General features: G+C 31.8%; 1 protein-coding gene across 2 annotated transcripts; it reads left to right on the forward strand.

Moving 5' to 3' along the window:
* The first annotated feature begins 1,183 nt into the window (after window positions 1-1,183).
* Window positions 1,184-27,281, forward strand: Asap (ArfGAP domain of ASAP). Of its 2 annotated transcripts, XM_040725755.2 has the most exons (13): window positions 1,187-1,636; window positions 14,127-14,199; window positions 15,900-16,051; window positions 18,656-18,996; window positions 22,481-22,640; window positions 23,216-23,386; window positions 23,582-24,128; window positions 24,262-24,481; window positions 24,540-25,002; window positions 25,120-25,537; window positions 25,628-25,891; window positions 25,953-26,185; window positions 26,515-27,281. In XM_040725755.2, exons 1-13 carry the CDS (start codon window positions 1,511-1,513, stop codon window positions 26,722-26,724), a joined length of 3,378 nt encoding a protein of 1,125 aa, XP_040581689.1. In that variant the 5' UTR covers window positions 1,187-1,510; the 3' UTR covers window positions 26,725-27,281. The 2 variants fall into 2 exon arrangements, with proteins under 2 accessions (XP_040581690.1, XP_040581689.1); XM_040725756.2 differs by lacking the exon at window positions 23,216-23,386 and having other exon boundaries at window positions 1,184-1,636.
* The last annotated feature ends 1 nt before the right edge of the window (window position 27,282 follows it).

A 27,282-nucleotide genomic window follows, 5' to 3' on the forward strand; every position in this document is an offset into this window, starting at 1 on the left:
TTAAATTTCTTGGAAAGATAAATTAAATTAAATTTTTAGTAACAAGCAAACATTCCTTAATTTGGGGGACGGGAGGCTATACCCCCAGTACAGACACCCCTGATTTGCACAATTTGCTTATAATACAATTTACAAGTTGTACCCAACATTTAGTTATAAACATTTCAATAAAATAGAATATGTGGTTTTCGTATTTCGTGTGTGTATGTGAGTAATATTTTTATTGACATGAAAAACAGCGTTTTCGAGATAGTGCTAAGTGGTTCTCTGATTCTAATATTTCTTGAATAAAGAAATTAGAGTTGTATTTTTAATAGTTAATCATATGAGGGATAAAGGATTCACGGGGAAGGAGGGTTGAGGCTGGAACAAATGATACTTAAATACGCAGTCTTCAGTGGTGTGTATTAAATAGATTTTATAATATTACAGCTAAACATAAATCAAAGGACATGTCGTCCTCTTCAAACAAATGATTTATAGGACTTTGCCTCCTGGAATGACGCAGACTATTTATATGTAGCCATTGTGAATCAATAACGCAACCATCATTTAGTACGGGGGCAAATAAGCTTGTCTCCATCTCTACAATATGTTTATAATTGATATGAAAGACATTCTTGTAGGTAGGTTTAACTTCGTTATTCTCCAACAAGTGAGAGACGACGCGTGACTCTGAGGCATTCATTGCATTTTTAGCTATGCATTCCATACTTTCTCTCTTTTTCATTTGTATGTTATTCTTCTCCTTAGAGGCCCAAATTTCCCCTTCGTTTCTGAGCAATTCACTTTTCTCCTTAGAATAGAACATTGATAGTTATGAAAATTAATTATTAGTTATTATTGTCTGCCAAAAAATTATCTCCGGAAACAGTCTCTCAACCTCATACCAAAAAGGAAGAAGAAGAAGAAGATAAAAACATCATTGCATTATTCTCTATAGCTATAGAGAATAAAAACGCCTCCAATATTATTTAAATTCCTATAAGAATAATACTAATATAATATGTAATATAATTTTGTTAAAAAAAATTATCCTACGACTCCTCTGCTCAAAAGTGTGTGTATCCAGTGTATTTTCTTCGGGCGTGTAAACTATTAAAAAAAAGTAGTTTTCTCTACGCCCTTTATTGCGCTCGCTCCCTCGCGGCCGTCGTAATTCCTTTTTAAAGTACAAAGAGGAATCAGTGTCAAGGAGTGAGCAGACGTGAAGGGATGTTAGAAGTTGCTCTATGTTATAACTAGTATAAATGTGTTTTTATTTATGTATAAATCATAATATTTTTTGAAATAATTTTATATTATGAGAGTGATCGTCATTTATGTAAACTAAGAAGAAGACGTCCCAGAAATCGAATCGAAGAACTTTACCCTGCTCCTAAAAGCCTTGTATTTATCATCAATAAAAAAAGTGTTCCTTATAAATAGTGATCCTACTATTTGAACAGTTCGTTTATTACTAATACTACTATTTATAAATATCAAAGAGACTACTAATATACTTAAGAAGATGCCTGGACTTATATCAGTGAGTGATTTTGTTCACGAAACCAGCGAAGACTTTAATAGTCCTACAACCTCCAATTTCGTATCCCGGATTTCACAATGCAGAGAAACAGTCTCCAAATGTGACGAGGTAAGATCTACCTGTTTATTATTGAATGCGTATATTTCTCAGGTGGAATCATATACAATAATAATAAAATACTCACAAAGTCTACGCGTACACTATTTACTTAATAGTAGTACGTCGAGTCTGTAGAAGTATTGCCTCTTGTAGTAGTAGTTGGTTTGTATTGTTCAAAAATCTACATCATTCACCGGCTGCAGGTAGATTTAAATCCCCTCTTACTACAATCAGAAGAAAAACAAGGTGGCAGGGGTATACGCTCATTCTTACTATCGTATTCTCTTCTTCGTTGTCAATGAACAAAGAAATACTTTTTGTAAAGAGCATTTGATAGACTATTTAGTTAGTTAGTCAGATATAGCGGATAGATCAATTTAATCTGTACAATCTTTACGATCCACATAACCCCTTATTCTTCAGAAGCTCTTTTTTTTGCGTGTTTCTTTTTTTTTCTTATAAAGTGTGAGAGGAGACCACACATTTAGGATCCCTGGAGTCAAATATCTCTCTGATATATTTATGATCCTTTTTCATAGTATTATATATTAATACTATGATATATGAGGTTGTGCGCCTCTACACCTTGTAATTTTGACAAATTTTCATAACTTCCCTCATTTTAATTACCCATTCAATTTCATTTCATTTTGATCCATTAAAAGTACGCAGTGTTCGGGATGTGAAAATGGTCTAAATCCCTTTGGTGGCAACTTGGATTTGACTACATATCAGCTGACAGAGATCACTATACAAACTATGGTACTCCTTTCTCGCTCATATGTTTGAATTTTGGCAAATGAAAGAAATGATTAATAAAAGTATTAATATCCTTACAAGTTAGCTCCATATACTTTTGTATATAAAAATCTATGCTCACGCCACCATTTTCGTCGTTCATAATGTACCACAGTAGATGTACTAATCAATTAGTATTTGTGATCCAAATAATCTGCCATTATATATTTAATAATATATATACCGTCCATGGACTATTCAATTATTGCATTAGTTTTTTTTATTACAAGTCATTTTTGAGTTGCAATTTGTCATTTTTGCTTGAATACACAAGTTGTAACTTGTATTTAATCTTATAATAAATATGTATGCCATCAAATATGATGCGAGTTAGTTGTGGCAACTGGTAGAAGGGTCGGATGTACAATCATACATGCATAGTCGTCATCAAGTCAGTCAGCGTTTGCGTTTCTCACGCATGTCACATACCTACGTTTGTATATTTTAATTAGATATCATCATGTTTCGGAATACATAGCTGGATTATGAAGAGTGAGAAAATGCAATTGTATATGTCTATGTAGAGGAGTGGATTGGGAAATCTTATCTTGGGGGCATTGCTTAATGATATATCATGTATACTATATCTTTTTATAGACTCTTTGGAAGCCTTAGTTTCTATTAATGTTTAAAAAAATACGAATTTCTTCGTCACAGTGCCTCTTATTTAACTAAAAATTTAAATTCCCAACTATGTCATCATTTCATTTTGATCTATTAATTTATGTCCTATATATTCAAGAAGGACTCAACTCTGCGAACCCTTGGATTAGTACATAATAAGCCAGAGAATACCCATTTGTGAATTAGTAAAGACAAAAATTACATATGTCAAACATCTAACGGAAGTAAATGTTGATTACATTATAATCATACACTACTTATCACACAATAAGGCCCGGTTGTAACAGCTTAAATATAGTGATGTCATGCGCCTCTAGTTGACTTGGTGCAAAAGTAAAATTGCTCTGCAAACTTTTCATTTTATAATGATTCATCTTTTATCTTGTATATACAATCTGCTTCTTGTACAAGACAATTACATATATCGAAGATATCCATTCCCCAATTTCGTTCTGTGAGTAAAAGTCACAAATTATGTGTCTTTTCCGTTATATCTAACATACTAATATGATATGACAAGTGGTATCCTTCGTTCTACGAATTTTCATAGGTGATTATACATATATTTATATCTATGTAAGTACACAACTGTAGCTTACACATGTGGCAAGACAAGGCGCTCACAGAAACAGGCATTTTATATGTCAAAATTTCAATGATTTCCACAATTTTATAATAATATCTATATAAATTATATTATTCATTCTGTAGAACATTGTATATGTCATATATATATTATATATGTTCATAGCTGTTCATATGACCACAGTGAGGAGAGGGACCCATTGACCTTGATTTCATTCTCTGAAACATATTATTAAATTTACAGTATATATATATATATATATTTTTTTTTAATTACTAAAAATATTTCTAATTTTTTTCCTTAGTTTTACCCCTCCGTTTGAAGGAACTTTTTTTTAGGGATGAATATTAATATATATTTCAAATCCGTTGGTAATTTAGAAAATAAGCTTAATTAATTATTTAGAGGGATTCCTACGCGGTATGGGATTCACATTCCATTTACTGCAAAAAATAGATATTGTAAATTAACGGATTTGTTTGAATTAACAATTTAAATATATTTTAACTTTAAAATATATGTTTAAAGGCAAATTTTCGTACCCTTATTGATTTTATTTACACATAAGTTATTGGCATACATAATTAATTAGTTTTAATGTCATCTTGAGGAGCACAAACTCTAATTGGTTAACCTGTTTTGATGAAAAACATCATTTTTGAAGACTGTAAACTTATATGAACAGTTATTAAGTAATATATTTGTAATAATTGTAACTTTATATGAATGAACATCACGTCGCATTTTAAGAAGCTCTTGCATTTTTGAATAATATTTGAAATCCCCTAAAGTTGTTTGTGTGCAAAAAATGATCAATTGACGGAATATATACAATTCAAAATTGAATTACATATACGTTAAAGGATTTTCTAAAGTAAACTTTTAAAAAAATATTGAATTAATTATATAAAGATGTGAATTTGTTTTTCAAAAATAAAGTCTCAACTTTTATTATGTTGCGTGATTGACATACATATTTCACAAGTAAAATAAAGAAAAGAAAAATCAACGGAACTTTATTTTCTTTCACGCAACCTCTATCTCCCCCCTTTCATTATATGTTTGACAGTATAATTTTGAGTGCATCTGCTATAATATAAAGCGTATTAATTAGTCATTCAGACTTGTCCCTATGTGTTTTGATATATAAAAGTCAATATATACAAAATACGTATTTTATGAATGATGTTTTGAATGTACGGGTGTACATTTCATTTCATTCCATTCCATTCCAAGTTTTATTTGCATGAGTTTATATAATGATTAATGATGTTGGAAATTTGGTTGGTCGCACAAGATAGCAAAAGATACTGAGTGGATTTGAAATCCTTCACTCATCCATATAATTGCAAATGTATTGTTGTACGAACATATTGGTTCTAGTATTTTGTAAATGATATATAAATAATATCCGTCTTCGTCTCCTCAAAATGCCGCACTCTGGGGATTGAAAGCGTCATTCGATATCCTCTTTTGTGTCTGTTGGATGTTTACTAACCATCATGAGGTACACACGTGTTGGTACTCTTTATACATATAGACACAAGTGGCCGGACCATAAAACAAAATTCCGGAAATAACGTATATGACTATTTGTTTTTCAAAAAAAAACACGATAGAATGATCAAATCCCACTCCTTCCTTGCTTTTAAGAGAGAAACCCCCTATTCACTTTTTAGTATTATTTTTGGATCTTTGCCCATCAATTCTTTGTTGTTTCTTTCTTTTCCCTATGCCATAGACGTGTTCCTGCCTACCTATTGCATTTCTTATATTATATTCTTAGTTTTCTACACACTGCGTTTCCTTCCAAGGCGTTAAATATTCGATAGAACCCCTCTTTCAAATTACCTCTTTTTTTTCTGCATTCTTTTTGTAGAGATATAAATCCTAATCCCTCCACCCCTTCATAGGGGTACCCCAGGGGGTATTTTATGGGGTTTTTCTTTAATATACAACCAAAATGAAGTTGATTGTATTCATAAAGTAACATTACTCCTAATGAATTTTTCGCGCCTTTATACGAATTTGAAAAAAGAATTACAAGTACAATGAATACCTTGTACCCTCATATATAAATACAATATCCAGGACACACTTTGTACGATTTATAACTTTCTATTTTTGCGTCAATTTTGTGGGCAGATTCGCCCACAAAAAAACCGGTTGTATTGTATTATGTACATGGGTACCTTTTCTCCTATTACTTAACTTTCTATCCTTTTTTTTTTTTTTTTTTTTACGTGATGTTATTAACGGAAGTTCATGATTACTAATACTGCATGAATTTTAGGGGGGAGGGTTAGAGAGGAAAAAAGAATCACGAGCCAATATTGTTCTGACTATATGTGAGAAGGATTTGAAGAGTCTACAAGACTCATTATGACTGAGTTTAGTGTATTTTATTATTATCATTATTTTTTTAAAGAATGAAATGCAGGCCCTTTTTTTCTTCCTATACGGCCTTTTAAATTTCAAAAAAACTCGTGACCTTTTTTTTTTTTGAATAAATACGTATTTTAGAAAATAATGTTCTACTTTGTTCTTAGAAAAGGCTAATCCTTTATGTCATTTTTGAGTAAATTGTGCCCATTTTCTTACTTTTTTTTAAATAGCCTTTATTTAGAAAAAGTCAGTATTTGGTATTTATCACTCTATTAATAGTGAATCATCCATGGCCACTCCAACTGGCCGCTCCGCAATAACAAAACAGAGTTTATAGGTAGTATTATCAATCAGCTCGTTCATTTCCTTATATTAGTCAAACTGTAGTAATCCTGAGGATTTGTTACGGATAGTATTGGGTCAGTCTTTATTAATTCAGTTCAGTTCAGTCTTAGGACCGGTCCTTTGGGTTGTCAGATAAGTCTAGATAAGGACCGACACAATGCTAGTTACAGAGTTATAATTGTAAGTCCTTGTTATCCATAAAGAGCCCTTAGCGCGGAGTCTGGGGTATATGCCCACCCCTAAAACCGATTCTGTGTCGGGGAGTGAGTAAAAAAATAATGAAACAGATGATAAATTAAACTCGAAATGTGTTTTTCCACCACCATGTAGGACATTGCCCGCTATGTGCGTACTTTCTACTTGATGGATAGCCAGAGAGAGGGAGGATTTTATTTCATTGTATGAGTAATAAGTAGTGGTTGTTGGATTTGACCACCCAACCTGTCGAAGGTTAAAGTCTTCATATATTATTATTATTTTTTTTGGTGTGTGTGATACAAATTAAAATATTATTCTTATTATGAAAGAGAAGAAGGAAAAGACAAGTAGACAGTGCTTGCTTGCTGGTGGTGGGTAGTATATTATGTTATATTTTAATATTTCTACAACAAAAAACTCGAAAAAGAAATATTTGAGATGAAGAAATAAAAAAATAAAGAATGATGTTTTTCAAGGTCATTTTATTAACTTTAAACATAATGTTTATATTGTATTGTCGATCATGCTTCCATTTGCTTCATTTATGCTCAACTATTAGTCCATATGAATGTATATTCATTTGTATAATTTAATACAAATTTGGGAACGGAATTTTTATTTTTAAAATTTGACCTTTTCTTTCTTTAAAAAAAATACATTTTAATGACGTTTTTGTAGCATTAAAAAATGTTTCTTGATGACCTCTTTTTAGAAAATACATTTTGATAATTTTTTTTTATAATAAAAATAAATTTTTTCAATGACTTTTTTCTATAATATATATTTTTTGAATAACTTTTTTTTTATAATAAAACAAATTATTTTATCTTAAAGTATTAGATGAACTTTATTTATCAAAAAGTACACATTTATGATGGTTTTTTAGCAAAAAATAAAATAATTTGAAGTGGATTTTTTTTAGTAAACAAATTATATTAGAAAAATAATTTTGGTAACATTTTTTTACTATAAAAGTTGACATTTTAATGACATTTTTTCTAGAAAACATATTTTTGGAATACATTATTTTATAATAAAATATATATTTTTAAGGACATTTCTTGGATGACTTTTTTTTTTTGGATGGGGAAACCAAGAACAAAAATGAGTTACTCAAATATCCCCCCGTCTGTTATCCCTACTATTTATAACAAGGAATCTCTGAGTCCATTAGTGTTTACGTGTACTACAGGACTTATTTGATTTCCTATGTACAGTTTGTCAGCGTGTGATTTATGTATAAATGACTGCTCCTAGAAAACAGCTGTTTGTTGACGTTGTTGTTGTTTTTTTTAAATATTATTATCCCTACTATAACAATTGCTGCAGTAACTCTGAACTCCTCTTCTTTGACCAACTCCCTAGTAGTCCAAACAGCATGAGACCCTAATATATTATATTGATAATACTTCTCAAACCTTTTTGTGCGTATTTGTACTCTTGTTGTTTGGTGGTGGTAGTTGTCTGACTATTTGTTTTGCTCAGGAGTGATTGAGAAACAATTAGCTAGCTTTTGAAAGGGAGGAGGAGATTTTTGTGTGTTCTGACTATTCTCAGCTTCTAAGAGGGTTGTTGGATATTATAAGTTATAACTAAGTAACTCACATGAGATTAAACAACACATAAAATAAAAGAATCAATAACAAACTGAATTGATGAAGTCAAAAAAGTAACAAAAGCCTTCCCCCCCAAAATGTATTATTTTTAATATATATGTACATTCAAAAAAGACCCAAGGAAGAACTCCACCCCTCTTTTCCTTGTTCCAATGGTGAGGCATGGTCAGTAGCAGCAATCCCTATTTTAATCTGTTTTAATGTTTTAATTTGTTGGAACAAGTGTCGGATTTCATTATTATTTTACTTAGAATGTATATTTAACGAATAAGTCTAATATGTACCCATGCTATAAATCTATACAGTGTACATACATATATAAGCAAAAATCTAATCTCCATAACCGCGAAGCCTCATTGTTGGAAGAAAAAGAATCATAAGACGCGACTTATTGTCAAAAAAATAAATAACCCCGTAGTTTGCCTAATGGACCGTGATATTCCTCTCTGGATAATAGTCTAATATATGTATTCTACTTAAATGAACCTGATTTAGGAGATATTTGTCAACTTAAATAGAGCAATCACATATACAAATAGGGTATTGTTGGATATATGGTTTTTACATTCTGAGTTACTCGTGTATTTGTCTGTTAAATAGTATATACAGATATCAGAGAGGCTCTCTGAAGGATATTTTATTCTAATATTTACCCGGCTAATATTGTAACTGGCATACTATCATCTAGTATCCTTGTTTCAATTTTAGCCCAAAATGGAAGGATTGATTAAAACACCCCAAAGCACTAGTCATAATGTCACAACTATTAATGGCGTTATCCTACAAATATATTAAGTCTACTCAGTATAATGTTGTGAACTGAGGATTTTCTCCCCTTCGCCCTTATGAGTAGTGTTCTGAACGTTGTTGACTAGTTGAATTGGACTTAACTCTTTGTTAGGCTGCTGTTATAAATAAATAATTTGGAAAAAATTACTAATTAGTAACTACCAACTGATTTTGAACCTGCCCCCTGTTTCTTTTTTGAAAAAAAAAGGCTACAAGATTCATTAAAAGTAGTCACGACCTGATAATTGTACAAAATTTAATATTAGGAGTTGACCCAGCGAGAATTTCCCATCAAAAATAATGTGAGGTTTTTCTGGGTACAAAGGTTGGGTGATTTTAGTGTATAATATAGTTGAATTATAATGGGTTTTTGATAAGCTGTGAAGAATGATTGAATAATAAGTATACCCAATTAAATTGGCTACTACCAACTGATTTTGGGCCTTTTTTTATCTTTATTTTCATATGAAAGGTTGCGTGGTACAATACAAGTTATAGAACATTCAACCTTTGCTTTACATAAATGATAATTCACTTCATGCACAATGTTCAAAATGACCAGACTCTTGTTTTGACGTTCAAATAGATGGATTATTACGACGACTGTAAAGGATTACAAAGTTACAACTTTAAAAAGAATCCCTCTAGTAAAAAAGTAAAGACGCTAAAGATTTAATTCATTCACTAATTCTCCATACGCTTTTTCTACATTTATAATTCACCCTAATTAAATCCTACATTGTACCTATGTATGTAATTTGCAAGTCTTCTCTAACAAGTAACACCACGCAGGTGCTTGCTCCTTCTCCAGCAATTTGTGGTTTTTTGTAGCTTGTAATTTCGTTCCCTTTACAAGCACCAACTAATAAGTACAAATACTATGTACATAGCCATTGTTCTCCAACTATCATGGAGAAAAAAAAGACGAAAAGTAGGTCGTTTCCAAACCATTCGAACAAATTTACATAATAATAATATCTTGATTTTGTGCTCTTACAATTTTCGTATGGATATGCAAAGTATGTTACAAGTAACAACGTCTTATGAATGTAACTTTGACAAGCGGGGAAACTTCCTTGTTCACAACCTACATATGCATGCAAGGCCGACATCACCATCAGGAGTAGTACTTATCCATCCTATTAATAATGAGTCGTCATGAATGGTTACTTCAATGTGAAAAATCAAACTAAAATGATTTTTCTCAAAATTTAATTTGGATTATATTTGTATTCCTCCTTCAATTATCTTTCATTTTTTTCCATAAAATTTTCTGATTAATCCTTTGGGAACGCCACAAATTGCACTTAAAGTAGCATCATAAATTCATCGTCACAATTGGGAAAAAATGAGAAATTGAAAGGGCACATATCATGGCCAAATTAAGTCTCATATGTCAAATAAAAAGTTCTAAACTATTCCTAAAATTCTTGAATAACTCAATTCATCTCAGCAATTTGAATAATAAGACTATAATTGTGGGAAATTTCCTCTCCTTCTTGATTCTTTTTCAAGATTGTTTTTGTGTTAACGGACCATATACATATATTGGGTACAAGTTGCAATTTTTTCGTCTTAAAATGCAGTATTCCACTAACACATTGGTCATTCTAATTCCCAAGCATTAATAGATACAATCATTTCATTTTGATCTATTAAAATGAGATGGATATTAATATGTATTTATGAGTAATGTACTTTGAACTTTACATTCTGTATTTTAGTCATTTGTATTAAAATAGCTCAAATATGATAGCTTTAATATATGGAGTATTAATTATTAGAATCTCTGTAAATCCTTCATTTAAAACGCCGTTTCTCAATTTTTGGGTGTAACTTGTTACAACTTGTACACAAGATTATATATAAATTAATATAAACAAATGTATTTTGAGAGTTGCCCCCCTGAAGGAAGAGACGGAAATATAAAGGTTATTACATCATTATCATCACAAGATAGATTTAATTAATATTTAAGGGGGGGAGGTTAGAGAAAATGAAATGAAGAAGTTCTGTGAGAAAATATATATATATAATACTATTATATAATATATAGTTGTAGGATTTAGTTCATGTTTTCTTCGCCGCCGTCGTCGTTGTTGAAAGATGAGGGGGGAACTAAAAAACCAAAAAATAAATGAGCCTTGTACCTTGCTCTCCGTTTTTTCATCATTCTGAGTACTACGTTTTATTATTATTTTTCGAAACTACTTCCTCTTTGCCATCATTAATTATGTGATCATCCTGGTCGTATAGTAGCAAGAGTCGTCAGAGACTTTCTTTCTATATAGTCCTACATATGAGTGACGCTTTTCTATTCATATTACAACGGAGTTGGATTGTTCAACGACGTCATGAGTACACACACACTTATCATCCACATAGCATAAACTAACAGCTTTCAATGTTGCTTTGACGGTTACATACATGATATATATACGTTGTTATTTTAAAAAAGCAATCTCTCTTAATCTACATAGTTAAATTCCTAACTAAATTAAGTTTTTTTTTTGTTTTTTAAACATTATGTATATTTGATGATGAGAATGTCACAAAACTCTTTTTTTTTTTTTTTTCATAAATGGATTAATAATAATAATAATTTGTATTTGCATATATTTTTGTTAATTTTTTTTTGTGGGAAATTTCGTTGAGTGTGACATAGCTTACTACTTGGAACTAGTGGCTCTGATCTGATTATTTTGAGTAGATATATAGACAACACTCACATCTTTTCCCACTACTTACCACTTATCCCATATTAATCTCCCGTCACATGGCGTCTTCTCACTAATATACAAAATAAATACACGGCATTTTGTATTCAGCTGTTGATTTGTCTACTATTTTTCCCCTTGACAATATCAAAGTCTTTCCAAATAATTGATGCTAATTATTATTAAATAATTAGAATTCCATAGTTGGGTAACTTTAGGGACTGTTAGATATACATGAATAGCATCTAGGGCGTCCTCTATCAAGTCAAAACCTGAAAGGATCTCAGATTTTAAGTACTCAGAGAAAGTAAAATTATTGTCCACAAATTTCAAATACTCTTCTTTATCGTTTAAAATCCTATTGAGCTTTGGCGCAATAATAGTGTTTAACATTTGAGATTGTGAGGTTTTGATTGGATATAAGGGCTTAGTGGGTATTCTTGTGTATCAAACAGTCCCTGGCAATACCAACTGATTTTGGGGGTCCCTTTTAGATGGAAAGGCTGTGAGATACATTAAAGGCAACGACGTGACATGTTTCTTTTTTCTTTAAAAGTTGTGATAACATTATATTATATAAAATTACTAACAAGCATAAAACAATGATGTGATGATATTATGTTCTATTACTATAAAGGATAGTTATTAATTGGAATCTGACCTTGCACCGGAGGTACTGCTGCGAGAGGAAAGGCATTGTTCATGTCTTATTAAGAGATGGGGAGGAGATATGTAGGAGGGAAATGTGACATGAGCTATGTTAATATATATATATTATATAGAATAGAATGATTCACCTTATAAAAAAATGTTTAAAATATAATTTCCCTTTGTTTTTGGGGAAACGAATGACACGTTTGACCTCTCTCTCTCTCTCTCTAGCTACTTACATGGTTACAAAAAGTCCTTGAAGTCAAATATAAAATATGTACACGTATATTTTATAAAAAAGTAGCCAAAAGAATTTAATAACACAGAAGTGGAAGCAGAAATGTGAAGTAATAAAAAGACATTTGCATTCTCGAACTCACACGATGTTGTTCAGGATTTATGAGGCGAAGTAAGGTGTCTACTCATAGCCGCCTCAAATATGTTAGTAGTAGCAATCAGTTTCTCCATTATTTTAAAGCGTCAGGTACTTTTACTTGATTGTGCGGATACAGCTGGATCTAAAGAGATTTATATGTACACGACCATGAAGGTGGTCAAAAACAATACATAATTACTTTTGGCACCTCTGACTTTTTAGTTTCTGTTTCTTTCCCTCCCCCCTTTTATGTTTTTGTTTTCATCCCTTCATTTTGGTGTTGGATCTATGGCCTTTTTTAAGAGCCGATATATTATCATTTGTAATTTATAATAACTCTCCTTCTTTGAGGCTTATTGGAGAGTTAGCCTACGTAATGAGAAGACGAAGAAGAATTCCTTTTCCATCAATGATGATAATTTGTGCTTTATCGTTTTTCCTTTTGTGTGTACTTGCTCTTTGTGTGCCGTTACCTGCTTGGGAAAAATGAAATCTCTTCCCCCTTCCCCCTGTTCCTCATTTGCCTATTCTTATAATAAGTAACTCGGAATAGAGGAGTTGTGGGAGCATTTCATTTTACAGATAGTATAAGTACTCTACAAAAGAATGATGATTATATTATATATGTACGATAAATCCCCTCCCTCAGCCCGACTGATGCATTTCTTTTTACCTTTAATTACGACTCATCTATCAGGCACTGCAGTATGCATATATTATGAAATATGCATGCATATCTTAAGAATTGAAGTAATAGGGTCTATGAGAGACTACCAGTATTCTTCTTCGTTGTGTATTGTTCCGTTTATATGTATAATTTTATTCATATGGAAGACAAAAAAAACAAAAAAACGTTTCCTTCTTGTTTGTGTGAGAGAAAAAAAAATGAAAATCCTCAACTCTTTAATATTTTCTACACATCATTTTTGTGGAGAATATTTAATGAAGTCTTAATCCCTTTTAATTTGTATCTCTTCATATGTTGACATAGTAGTTTTATATACATATATCTAAAACATCCTGTTATTCAGCATATTCATAAATACTTAAGCAACAATATGAATCATTCATTAGCAGATGTTAAAACACTTTATTAATATGTAATCAACAGTTATCTTAATAATCATAATAGAACTAAAGGGATAAGCCCCTCTTCCACTCGCTTGTTCAACCCTTTATTAACGCCTATTCCATTTATGGAATACAAAAATAAGAGTAGATGAAATCCATTTACTTCTTCAGCTGGTGTGTCGTCAATCTTCAAGCTAAACATTTGACAATAGGAGGGTGAAGTAAAGGAGGCTGCCTACTTTTACAACAACTTTCTTTAGAAATCATTTTATTGTCATATTTTATATGTAGTTTTAACTTTTTATATGAATTTTAATCATGTTTTTCATTCTATTATTTACAGGCTCTCTCGGGTGATAAAGAATGCCTCGTTAAATTCAAAAACGCTATTAAGGATCTGAACAAAACAGGATTGAGTAAGTAATTTCAAAAGGGAGAAAAGAATGTCCTTGATATACCTATGATGCTTCCATCCCATATTCTATATATATTTTATTAGAACGTACAAAAGAATCAATCTTTTGGTTCTTTTAATAGTACTTAATTACTACACAATCATCTTGAAGAGAATATGTGTGGTTTTTTCCTCAATGCTATTACAAAAAAAATACTCATAATAAATCTTCTATCAAAGAGGTTGGCTGGTGATGATGGTTTTAACGGTTCACATCCAAAGATGAGGATGATGACTAGGCAGGATATAATATCCTTTACATATTTGAAGAGTCTTTCAAATACACCAAGAATGACCGGAATTTTTTCCCTTACTTTTTAAGTAGAGGATATTATACATTGCATCTGCCTTTTAAATGCAAATTAGCTATAATGATGGTGTATTTAATCATTTGTCTCTGTTTCTTTATCAAATTCGTGTTTCTAAAAAAAAAGTTCCTATGACAAATTATCTTTATTAATATATAAATACTGTTGCATGAGAATCATCTTCTCTTTCAAGCAGATGGCTTGTTCTACATACATATATGAATATGTATGTATGGAAAGGGGTAAGGCAATTATGTTCAAAGTATATGTATAGAGTACAAAGAAAATACATGAATACCAATGACCAGATAAGAAATAATTGAATATCTATATATACATATGTGTGAGTAAATATTATCTATACAATGTTTAACGAAGTGGTGAAATCCTCGCTCTTTTTTGTGTGTGTCGGGATTTGATTCTAATTGAGACTTACCCTACAAATTTTTGTTCTGTTTGTTAAAGCTTGAGTGAGCTACTGCTTCTCTTTGACACTTTGAACATTGGATTAAAGTGCGCACAAAAGTATATCATTTGACCTCATGAAGGATTAAGATCCATAACTCAAAAATTACAAATATAATTAATAAATACTACAATTAATAATGAAAGAATGGAGTTTCCAGGCGTATTTCTGTCAAGTAAATATTTGAGTCTCTCACCCCAGGACATATGGTTTTGTACGTCTCATAAAGTCTTATTCAATTATTATAACATCCGTCATTGATTCGTTCAGTTTATTTATATCTATTAAAATGACTTATTTAGTAGTAATGAAACTTTGGTCACTATATAATGTGTCAGAGAATGCTTATTAATTAGTATTTACTTTCATTAGTAAATCCATTATTTATAATACAAAAGGCATTATAAAAATCATTTTTTTCTCATTTTTGTACATTGCAACTTGTACGGAACATATACATACGGTCAAACCTGTTTTAAGCGGTCAGGGAAGAGAGACAGAATAAGTGAGACCTTTTCGAGTAGATTTCTTATTTTGTAAATATTTTAAATTAAGGGAACTTTGATATGACATGCTTAAAAGAGGCAGCAGCCGTTAAATCAGATTTGCTTATGAAGGTTATCTGCTAAAGCCATTCCGATAATATTTTATTCTTTTATTGAGGAAGGAACAGGAGCAGACATTTTTTTTTGTTTTGTTTTATTATTTTTACTTACAATGTTGTTGCTAAAAATATCATCATCATCGACCTAACGAAATGAACAAATTGTTTCCAAGGTCAAGTGTATTAGTGGGAGAAGTAGGCGTGGGAGCGGAGGAAAAGTTTTTGGAATTTGTGCAATATGTTTTTGACGATTTATTTATATATATATTTCTAACTATTTTCAGATCATGTCAACTGCGAACAAGAGCTATCCAAGGCACTCAACAAACTTGGAGAATTAGCTTTAATTCGGGATGATGAGTCCGATGACGTGGGTACAGCCTTTCAAAAGTTCTCTGTTGTCACAAAAGAATTATCGACTCTTATGAATAACTTGGTAAGAAATACATATTTTACACAGAGAGAAAAAAAAAAAGTGTGACTAAGGTCTACTATATATTTAAGAATAATATTTAAAGGGGGAGGAGGCCGGAGGGAGGAAGAAAAAGTCATGTTGGGGTGAAATTTCCCTATCGTTGCTCATTAATATATTATTGTTATTATGGCAGTATAGGTGATTGGCTTTAGGCCAAGAGGGATATGTGAATACGTACGTACATTCACTTTAAATCGTTTAGAAGAAGAGAATTTTTTCAAGTTCCATTAATTTTTTTTTCTCTAATATAAGAAAGAGAAAAAAAATAATTGTAAAAAAGACACCATTGGAATTTATTTATTTTTTTTCAACATTTTTGTACGGAAAAAAAAGCACGGACTGAGAACCACCTTTCCGTCATTATTATTCACGTTCACTCTCAACATCATCTCACACTACTACAAGAGGTGTTGTTTGATATAATACATGTATAATGAAGTTGTTTCCAAGTCATTTATCTCTTCTCAATATACTCCTTGGAAAATAAGAAAAGAGTATTTTATTCAAGAGAGAGGTATAAGAGCTGAAGCAGCCGAATAGAGGCTCTAGTTGTAACCTGAAACAATAACAACTTCTTCTTATTATTATTATGTTTTTGAGACATCATGCTGTCGTGGTCAAGGATATGGAGCAGCATTACATGTCAGCAAGTTGTAGGGGTTGATTTTTTTTTTTTGAGCATTATATATTTTATTACTTCAAAAGTTGAGACTTTGTTATTTCCGAAAAAAAGAAAATAAAAAAAAATTAGTTTTTTTGTTTTAACACTTTAACTACATTTGTATGTTGTGAGGGGGGTTCAAGGTCTTTTTCTCTACATAAACTGTCATAAAAATAATAATAATATAATGCGTGTCTTGCAAATATGCCACATATGTTGACTGACCTATTAAAAAAAATCAAAGAAATGAATTTTGAGTTGTCTCTTAATTATAGAGTGTTTTCATTGACGTCATAAGCCTTCTCAAAGCCGATATTTGTACTTTATAAAATTAAGTAAGTTCTTATACACAGGGGTGTCCGCAGGGGTGGGTCTTTATCTCCCCCCAAAAAATAAGGATTTTGTATATTTTTTTAAAATGATAATTATAGACATCAAATTTAATATTTGAATTTTTTTTTTTTTCATATTAGAAATTTCATTTTTGATTATTTTTTCCCCCAAAAACAAATAATTTTTTGAGAACAGCTAGGGCCTTTTTAATTTTTTTGTGAATAGCGTTGTATATTTGAATATAATTAAAGTGATATGTACTGAAAATCCCTATGAAATGACTGGATTAGTGCAATTAACTTTTTATTTTATTTGATCGAGTAGGGATGAGAAAAGTATAGACAAGACAAATAGACAATTATATTATTCATTCCATCGTAATAGTTCATTTTTATCTAACTTATGTTATCATTTGATTATATAAAGATGTAATAACATATTTATAATACATATTAGGGTCTAAAGCTAGGCATTAAATGGATAAATTTTTAATAGGTGGTAAAGATGTAAGCCCCTTTGTTTTTTGCTCCATTTTGCACATCCAATAGTTTATTATTTTCCCTCATATTAATGGTTTTATTGTTCAACACTTGGTTGTTTAAGTCTGACAAATGGCCTGCATCAACAATGCTTACATCATGTAAAATGTTGTATAAATAAAGTATACATATACATGCTTGATTACTGCTTTGCAAAAGTGATTATGAATCGGTTGAGTGTGCTTATGTATTTGTGGTATGCTATGAGGATGCTGTTTTGCTTCCGAGATCATTAAAGGTAATTTATTCTCCTTGAAATTTTTATGTGTAATTGCATGACTTTTTCTTTTTGCCTTTTTTTTAAATTTTAAATATGAATGATTTGAAGGTGGTTTTGCATAGGGAATCCTCACTCCCTATGTTCAACTGTTTTTTAATCATTTAGTAATTACATGATATGTACACTTTTCGAGAGGGATTCTCTCAAGGAAACTATTGTTGTTTCTATATGTATGTGTGTATAGTGGGTGAACCACTAAAATCCTTGTGCGTATTGTATTTACAATATGAAGACTCTTCATTAAAATATGATGTGGGGTTTTTTTTTCTAATTTTTATTGTTATTTGGTGGATATTTATTCAAATTAATCTAAACTGTGACACCGCAAATTGAGTGAAACCAACTTTTATTATTAAAATCCATATAAGCCCTGTTTATATGGTTAATTTAGTGTCGGTGCTAGAACTGGCCCTGAATTTAGGTATACTTACAATTATGCACAGGAACTAAGGATGACTCACCCTGTATACATATATGTAGTTACAAAATATAGATTACAATCTCCCTACTTTTTTTTTTCATGTACATATTCCACTCATAGGTAAAAGAGATTTACAACATTGTCGGCTAGTGGTTTTTCCCTCCATTTTTAATGTTAGCCAATCTTTGACTAATGATTTTCTCCTCCTAACCTCTTGGTTTAAAAAAAAAGAAAATATAATTTCCAGTCATTTATATCCATCCACCGCTGTCTCTTTTATGAGGCTTTTTCCGTAATTTATTAGTACATTTCCTCATTTCTTTTTTTCCAGATGAAAAACCTGGAAACCATGGTCCTTAATCCCACGGATCGCCTATTAAAAACAGAGCTTAGAGGCTCCAAGGGCGACATAAAACGCCCCTTTGACCGTGCATGGAAAGAGTATCAGGATAAATATTCAGAGTTGGAGCGTCACAAGAAAAAAGCCGCAAAGGAAGTGGGCCTTTATCGCTCAGACTTAACTCCCGGAGAAATCGCAGATGAAATGGACAAAGAGAGGAAATATTTGCAATTAACAATGACTGAGTATTTACTACGTGTTAATGAAGTTAAAACCAAGAAAGGAGCCCTTCTTTTGCAACAACTCTTGGAGTTTTATCGTGCCCAGTACAAGTAAGTTTTTCATATTTATTTAATTAATACACATGTGGTGCTTACCGCATAAAAACAATCTTCAACAGAAATCCCAATTTGGTTACTTCATACATAGAGACAAGCCAATACTTTTATGACATATTTGAGTCATTTAAGGGCTTATCATTCAAATTTGTGGGATAAGTTAAGTCGCTATAGTTTTAAACCTTTATTTGATTTAAGAGACTTAAATTGACCCCGATATATTTACCCTTTCAACCTTAAAACCTATCAATTATTATTCTTTTTTTTAGTTACTTTAAGTGAAATTTGCAAATCACTCAAAGAGTTTATAAGAAATGCTTACTTATCAAAATTGACGATATGATATCCAAACTCAATTTTGAGACAAATCATTCTAGCTAACTTTTGTGTTGGGGCATATATATTTATCTAACTAAGTAGATTGATTACATCTCAATTGTCCAGAGGGAGGGAATTCTTTTTTTATTGTTATTAAAGTCTGGTTCGATTCTAATCTCTACTCCTCAGGTTATTGTTGTTTTCATGATCCTTTTCAGGACTTGTAAAAAGAGAATGTGTCCTTTAATCTACTTTTTGGGTTACAGATTTGAAAGATAAAATATATTTAGGTTATTTTTTTTTTGAGTCCGTTATTAATAATACTAGGAGGATTGATGAGTTCTTCATAACGGTGGTGTGTATTATCTATATACATCAGATTGAATTCTAATAACATACCTACATAATCGTAAAAAAATGATATAGAGAGAAATCAGTGATCCTTTTTATTATTATTATTTTAATGTCAAGTAATAAAATGAACTATATAATATTACATTATATATTAACTAATGATAATATCTTCATAGTCTTCAGTAGCTAAAGTAAAGTATGTAGATATATTCATTATTTGGAAGGTGTATTAAAAAAGAAATTGAGTAATATGAGTCTATTTTTTTTTTTTTTTCACTTGAGGACTGAGAGTTTAATTTCTCCTTCCACATATATGTACACGTACACATATTTAAGGTTGAAAGGACTACTTTTTTATCTTTTTCAAGTGATTTATTTATATCATTTTTTCAACATAACAAGATGGGACCCCCTACCCACATGACTAATGCTTACTTGAAGGTAGTTACCTCTTTGTTGATGAATTGCACACCTGCTTGTATGGGGGTTTTGTACTATTAGGAAAGGAAATGGCTTTTATATTCATAAGATTTCATTTGTTTTACGTTTTGCATTACCAACAGAAGGTTTATAGGATTCTATGACAATTTGAGCAGTTGTTATTTCAAAAAAAGCACACGTCTTACGTGTATTAATTCTGTAAATACCAAATGATATTAGTTTCTAAATGTGGGGAAAAATTAAATAAAGAAATTGTAATTCATACTATGAATTAATTATGTAGAGAAAAATTAAAGGTGGACAAAAAAAAATTCCGCAAAAGAGTCTTCTTTAAACAAGCCGATTGATAAAATAAAATAAAAGTGAGGTCACGTAGTGTTACCAAAAGTTATTTTTCTTATTTGCCCATTTGAAAATCCCTAATAATAATTGTATTTTAAGTGATATGATTTCTTTTGTTATTTTATCAGGTTATCCTAACCTGTTTTAAGTGGTCAAGTAAGATCAATAAAAAGAGTGACAGCTGTTGTAGTCTAAGTAATCTCTTGATCCGAATTTTCTATTTGGTAACCAATCTAAATTTGGAAACTGGATATGATCGCTTAGTGCGACGATTCGCTTAAAACCTGTGGCTGTTAGATCAGGTTTGATTGTATAAATAGTTATTTATAAATAAAATACCAAACCCTGGATGTGCAAGAGTTGTTGAACCTTTGTTCAACCTATTTCAACATGGATTCATTCCCTTTGGCACACTGGACATTTTATTGAAGTATATACAACAGTATCATCTCAACGCCAAGTAGTAGTGGCCTTAAATAATAATTATATATATATAATTCATGAAAAGAATTGTATGTGTATAAATTACATGGTTGGTTAAGGGTAGAAGAAGAACACTATTGGATACATCAATCCTTGGCACTGATCACGATGATCCATGTACCTATTATGTATGAACATATTTCTGTCTTTTTTTTCTCTCTCTTTCTCTCTCTCTCTCTCTTCCTTCGCTAAGGTATTTATGATTGCAAGAAGCTTAGAGGCTTGAAGGAAGGGGGGGACTTTGATTCCTCCTCTCTCTTCCTTTAACCTTTATTGATTTTAATCACTTACAATGTCCGTTTTTTTATGACCACTTTTATTTATTTTTATTTTTCCCCTGTTAAACACAAACCTCTAATTTGGTTCTTGTATTAATAATGTGTGGTGCGTCTACATAAAGACAATCCTGAACAAAAATTTAAAAAAGAAGACAATACATACAGCCATATATTTAATAGACATATTTGGGTCAATTATAGGCTTATTATTCAAATTTTCCGGTATGAGTTCTGATACCCAAGAATATTAGCTTGAGTTTACAAATCGTTATTTGATTATTGTATCTGAATTAGACGACAGCAATATAATAAATAGTCCCTTTCAAATGCATAAAGTCTATCAATTTCTCATTATTTTATTGTGGCAATCAATTTTCCCACCTTGGTGTAATTTGGAGCCACTGAAGGATTAATATGGATCCATTTTTGATAGAAATAGACGATAATTCGTGGAAGAATACAAATTACTTAATATTCTATTGTGAGAAAAATCCTTCTAGCTTGCTTTTATATTGATGGGTCGCATATAGTGTTGCGTCAACATAAAAAAAATCTTGATCGAAACGTCATATAAATATATGTACATATTACCTAATATTTAATAGATAAATTTGAGTCGATTATAGGATTTATATTCAAATTTGTGGATTGAGTTAAGATACCTAATAATTTTGCCTATAGGTTAGAACCTCTATTTGATTTCATAGACTAATTTCAACCTTAAATTTGGGACGCACTCAAAAGAGTTTATTTGAATAGCTGATTGAGGATAATTTGTCGACAAGTTATCTTGACTCAATTTTAAGGAAAATCATTCTAGCTTGTTTTTGTGTTGACAGTCCATGTTATACGGAAATGTTACAACTAAGAGAGAGAGAGAGGAAATAGCAATTACAGAATTAATATTATTATAGGAGAGCCTCGTAGTAATAATAATATGTAAATATCCTACATTATTATACGATTCGGCTGTCTTTCAATGGATATTATTCTCTTTGTCAGATTTGGACAAATCTCTTTTGTATTCCTCATTTCTTCATTCTAATAGTAATTATTAGGATAGAGTAGATGTACAAAAAAAAAAATACAACAAACATGATGAATAAAATGGTTGTTATTTGGAATAACAAATTTAATTTTCTTATTTTGGAGCCTCACTCATAAAATGAATACTGTATATGCACACACAACTTCTTTCAAAAGTTTATTATTATTTATGTCTTGTTATATTCGTTATTTTTATTTTCCTTCCTTTATAATAGTTACTTTAGCGAGGGTCTTCAAACCATTGAGCATTTTGGGAATTATATTGAGGATCTTACGTACAAGTTGCACTTGATTAAACAGCAGCAACAAGAAGAAAAATCACACTTATTAGACCTACGCAATCTATTGAAAAGTTCTCCTGGATTCTCTAAAGTGGTAAGGCTTATTTATCATTTATTCTCCCACCAGGGCCGTGACTAACATTTTGACAAATAAAGTTTGGGAATTGTGTTAAAGGGCAAAATTAAGATAATCAAAACTTTTTTTTAAGAGCCAAAATTTGACGAAATTACCTTTTATTTTTCATGAAGAAAAACGCAATTTTGAATACTGAGAACGTTTGATTTCAAAACTCTGACAAGGCAATAATAACATATAACTAGAACATCTATGGTCATTTTTCATAAATTTATTTTTTTGATAACTTAAGATATTAAGCATTTTTTTATAACCTACATAAGGACAGCAATTTAAGCTCTATGCCTCAATAGGTTTTAAAGTTATGGTGGATGATACATTTTTACTGTGAGCAATTATCTATTATTCTCGTAAGAACTTGGAGATAAATCGATCTACAACTTTTACCCTAATGCCCTGGTGAGCAACTAACGTAGACAATAAGGCAAAAACTAACAATAAACTTTTAGTCAGAGGGTTGCACACACTTAGTCACGGGCCTTATATTCAACTCTTATTGCAAATCATTATTATTATACTCAATTTGGTAAAAGGACTTTGAAAAGTTTGTTCATCAAACCATGATGAAAACCACATTTCAAAAGGTGCAAAAAATTGGGGATATGTTGAAGGAAAATGCAGAGAATAACACAGTCATGAGAAGATTGACAGATGAACTTAAAAGAGTGAATAGTTACAATTTGGAAAAAGTGGTTTTGGATGAGGTTTATTTTGCGCATATTTGCTCCATACAATGCTTCTTTTTTTCTTTTTTTTTTAATTCTTCCATACCGCTTTGCAAAATACATGTATATATATATAGATAATTGGCTTTAATCACGCTATATAATGATATATAAAACCCATTCCTTTGTTTTGGCTGCCTTAATGAAATCCCTCTTGTTTATTTATGATTATAGAATCAACAAGTCATTCAAAGTTCCACCACCACCTCCACAGTACAACAAAAGAGCTCAACACAAAACAATAGCAATAATTATGCTCCCTACACCCTGCATCAAGCCAAGGGTGACGCCTCATTAGGTAACAAGAAGTCTGGGTATTTGAGCAAGCGATCAGAGGGTAGACTACGAAATATTTGGCAAAAACGAAGATGTGTCGTTATGGAGGGCTTTTTGGATATTTATCATGCAGATGAATCAAAGACCCCTACCCGCGTTAATTTACTCACATGCCAAATGAAACCCGTTGCAGAGGATAGACTTAATTTTGATGTTGTTTCTTATAACCGAACCTATCATTTCCAAGCAGAAACAGAGCTTGAAAAAGACGAGTGGATGTCTGTTTTGTTGAACTCCAAGGATGGAGCACTGAATCAGGCATTTGAGGACAATGGAAAGTCAACGAGTGCAAATCAGGGTTTCATTGAGCTACAACGGACGCTAGTAAACACCATTCGGGGTCTGCCAGGGAATGATAAGTGCTGCGATTGTGGATCAAATAACGGTAATTGATTTACTTACTTACTTGGTTACTTCACATATGTTGCTTGAAACTCTTAAAAAGTTTCCACCTCTTATGTGTAATTTGTTGGTTAATACATACATGTATATAATTACGTCTACTTTTTAAACAACAGATGCTACTTGGATATCCACCAATTTTGGAATTATTGTTTGCATTGAGTGCTCAGGAATTCATCGTGAAATGGGTGTTCACATCTCTAAAATACAATCCTTAACTTTGGACAACATTGGAACTTCACAACTCCTAGTCGCACGTGTCATGTCCAACGAACTATTCAATAAAGTTATGGAAGCCAGAGTCTTGAAACAAAAGTTACATCCTAGTAGCACAATGTAAGCTTGGATCACCTTCATGTCCATAGGGAATATATTTAATTTATCTTATTTTTAGGGACGAAAGAAAAGCCTACATTAAGAGTAAATACGTAGACAAAAAATTTGTACAACCCTTCTGTTCAAATGCAGGAGAACTCTTAAACGAACTCGAAACCGCAATTGACTCGCAAAGTATATATGATCTTCTCCAAGTCATTGGAGAAGCTCATTTACATGGTGTAGATATCACGGATCCTCTGACTTCCAGTGAATTTGCTGAAACTAGTCTACATTACGCAATTTCCCACGAAACGGGTCAATCCCTTCACGTTGTGGATTTCTTAGTACAAAATTCAACGTCCCTGGATCGGCAAACCCGAGAAGGAAATACTCCTTTACATTATTGCGTTATTCAAAATCAAACTGAGAGCATGAGACTTCTTCTTAGGTCAGGTGCAAATCCGTCCATAGAAAATAATAACGGAAAGACTCCGCTCAGTATAGCGAAAGAAAGAAGTCATAAATTATGTGAAGAATTGGTAAGTCACAAAAACAAGCGAGACACTTGGTTTTTTTTTTTTTTTTTTACCTATGTGTACATATAAAGAGGAAATAAATATTTACTTATATTACTTTTATTTCATTTATACCTCTAGCTTCAACACGCATTACACCGTAAAAAGACAATGTTTGAGAACGTTAATATTGACTGGCATTTAGCCTTAGACGATGGTTCAACAGACTTTTCGGATGACGAAACGCTGGATGAACATTCAAGTCGCACGGGTACGAACGTAGGAATCCGTACTCCAGAAAGGAACTCTGCATTTTCTCCTAATGAAAAGTCAGGTGGCAGACTGCGTCCATTGTCTGTGTATACGCCTAATCACGTCCACAATATCAATAATAACAGCATGACCTCATCCTCGATATCTCCCCTTAACAAGGGCGGGGATTGGATGCAACATAGTGACTGGTCAAGAGGAACTCCATCTACTGATAGCGGTGACTCTCCAGGATCAGATCGCGTCATGCCACCCCCTCCTCCACCTCCCTCTACCAAAAAGCCTATCGGTAAGTCAAATTTAAACCACTCTACTAGGAAGAGTTGGATCAAAGAAATCCATTTTCTATTTTTTTTTTTTTTTTTTTGCTTATTTTCAGTGTCGAGCTCAAATCTTGCGACAAGTATGGTTGGAAGTCTTAAGAAGGGTACAAAGAAGCATACTTCACCTTCTTACAACACACTACCCTCAAACCGATACATTCGATCCTCACCCAAAGTCATTAGTAACTCTCCTGCCTACCATAAACGATCTCCTTCCTCAGATTCAGGGAATGGAACTCTTCATAATCCCCTGTCCAGATCAAATACCCCAGTATCCTACCTCTCCTCTGGTGGCAAAGTTCATACAGTTTTCCTTCAAGGTTTGTCCTATATCTCCCTTATAATATATATATGATTATATTAATCTTTTTGTTCTTGTAGTGGGTCCTAAAAGTGAAGGCGGTGCAAGCAGTGATAATAGCGCTTCTCCACCTCTACAAAGTTTCACAGAAGAGTCTTCACCAGAGAACAATCGCCTGAGTCCAACTATCCTACATCATTCCCGCATGACACAATCCACAGAGAGTTTGGATTCCATGTCTGATGAATCCGGAGGTGGTGGTAGAGGAATCGGAGGAAGAAGTAGTAATGTTGTATCGCATCGACTGAGAAATGTAAGTACATAATTGACACGTCAACACAAAATTAGGCTAGAAGGAAATTGAGTATGGATTACTTTTTTATTCTTTGACGATTAATTATCCGTCAGTTTATATCGGCAAATTTTTGGTATTAATCCTTGATCAATATGGATATGTACTCTCTTTTTCTTTTTTATATGAGGCGCTGAGCTTTAACCACACACGCTCGTTGCTACATTGTTATGTCTTAGATCACAAACGACTTTAAGGCAAACATACAAACAAACTTATTTTTGTGCTAACTCAATCAATATAGACCTACCTTAGCAATAATTAATTGACCCAACACTCTTCTCTTTTAGCTCCATTACGACTTTGCCAATCTACGTAAATGTCGCGCTCTTTATGACTGTGAAGCAGACAATGAAGATGAGCTAACGTTTGAAGAAGGTGATCTAGTAGCTATCATCAACGAAGAAACAGAGGATGAAAATTGGATGGAAGGAGTGCTCATCACGGATCCAACAAAACGAGGACTCTTTCCTGTTTCATTCGTACACATGTTGGATTGATTCATTAACATTCATCTCATATATGAAAAGAGAGAAAGAGAAAGAGATATCAAATGTATTTAAGATTATGGTCATAGCTATCCCTTAAGTATAGCCGCCTCCTCGCATTCAAACATCAAAGTCGTCGTAGTCGTTCGTCAAGCAAAAAAAAACACACACACACACGTATTCCTTCTTCTTCATCTACCCTTTTCATTATTCTTTACTTGCTGTCATTATTATTATTAAAACTATTGTTTTGAGATTGAGGCACTTTGTAATCTACTATTACCAAATATGATTTGCAACTTGTCTTTTTTCTCAATTTTCATTTCCTATTCCCCTAAAATTCCGCATGTTTTTCTTTCTTCACTCCCAACTTTTGAGACTCTTAGGAATCTCTTCTCCCCTTCTTCTGTCTACTCTATTTCTTTCAGATCTTAATATATATATATAAACTGTCTTTAGAATCCTTTTTAAAGAACAAATCGCATAGATTATTATTAAAATTATAATTATTGTATGATGTAGACAAATTATTATTAAAATATAATATATATTATTAATATTTAAGAATAT

The sequence above is a fragment of the Lepeophtheirus salmonis genome, chromosome Z (assembly GCF_016086655.4).
Source record: "Lepeophtheirus salmonis chromosome Z, UVic_Lsal_1.4, whole genome shotgun sequence".
Classification (NCBI taxonomy): domain Eukaryota; kingdom Metazoa; phylum Arthropoda; class Copepoda; order Siphonostomatoida; family Caligidae; genus Lepeophtheirus; species Lepeophtheirus salmonis.

Coding starts and splice junctions, on each gene's coding strand:
- Asap (XM_040725755.2), top strand. CDS start 1,511: ATGCCTGGACTTATATCAGTGAGTGATTTTGTTCACGAAACCAGCGAA. Junction 18,997..22,480: donor TTTTATCGTGCCCAGTACAA/GTAAGTTTTTCA, acceptor CCTTTATAATAG/TTACTTTAGCGAGGGTCTTC. Junction 26,186..26,514: donor TATCGCATCGACTGAGAAAT/GTAAGTACATAA, acceptor CTTCTCTTTTAG/CTCCATTACGACTTTGCCAA.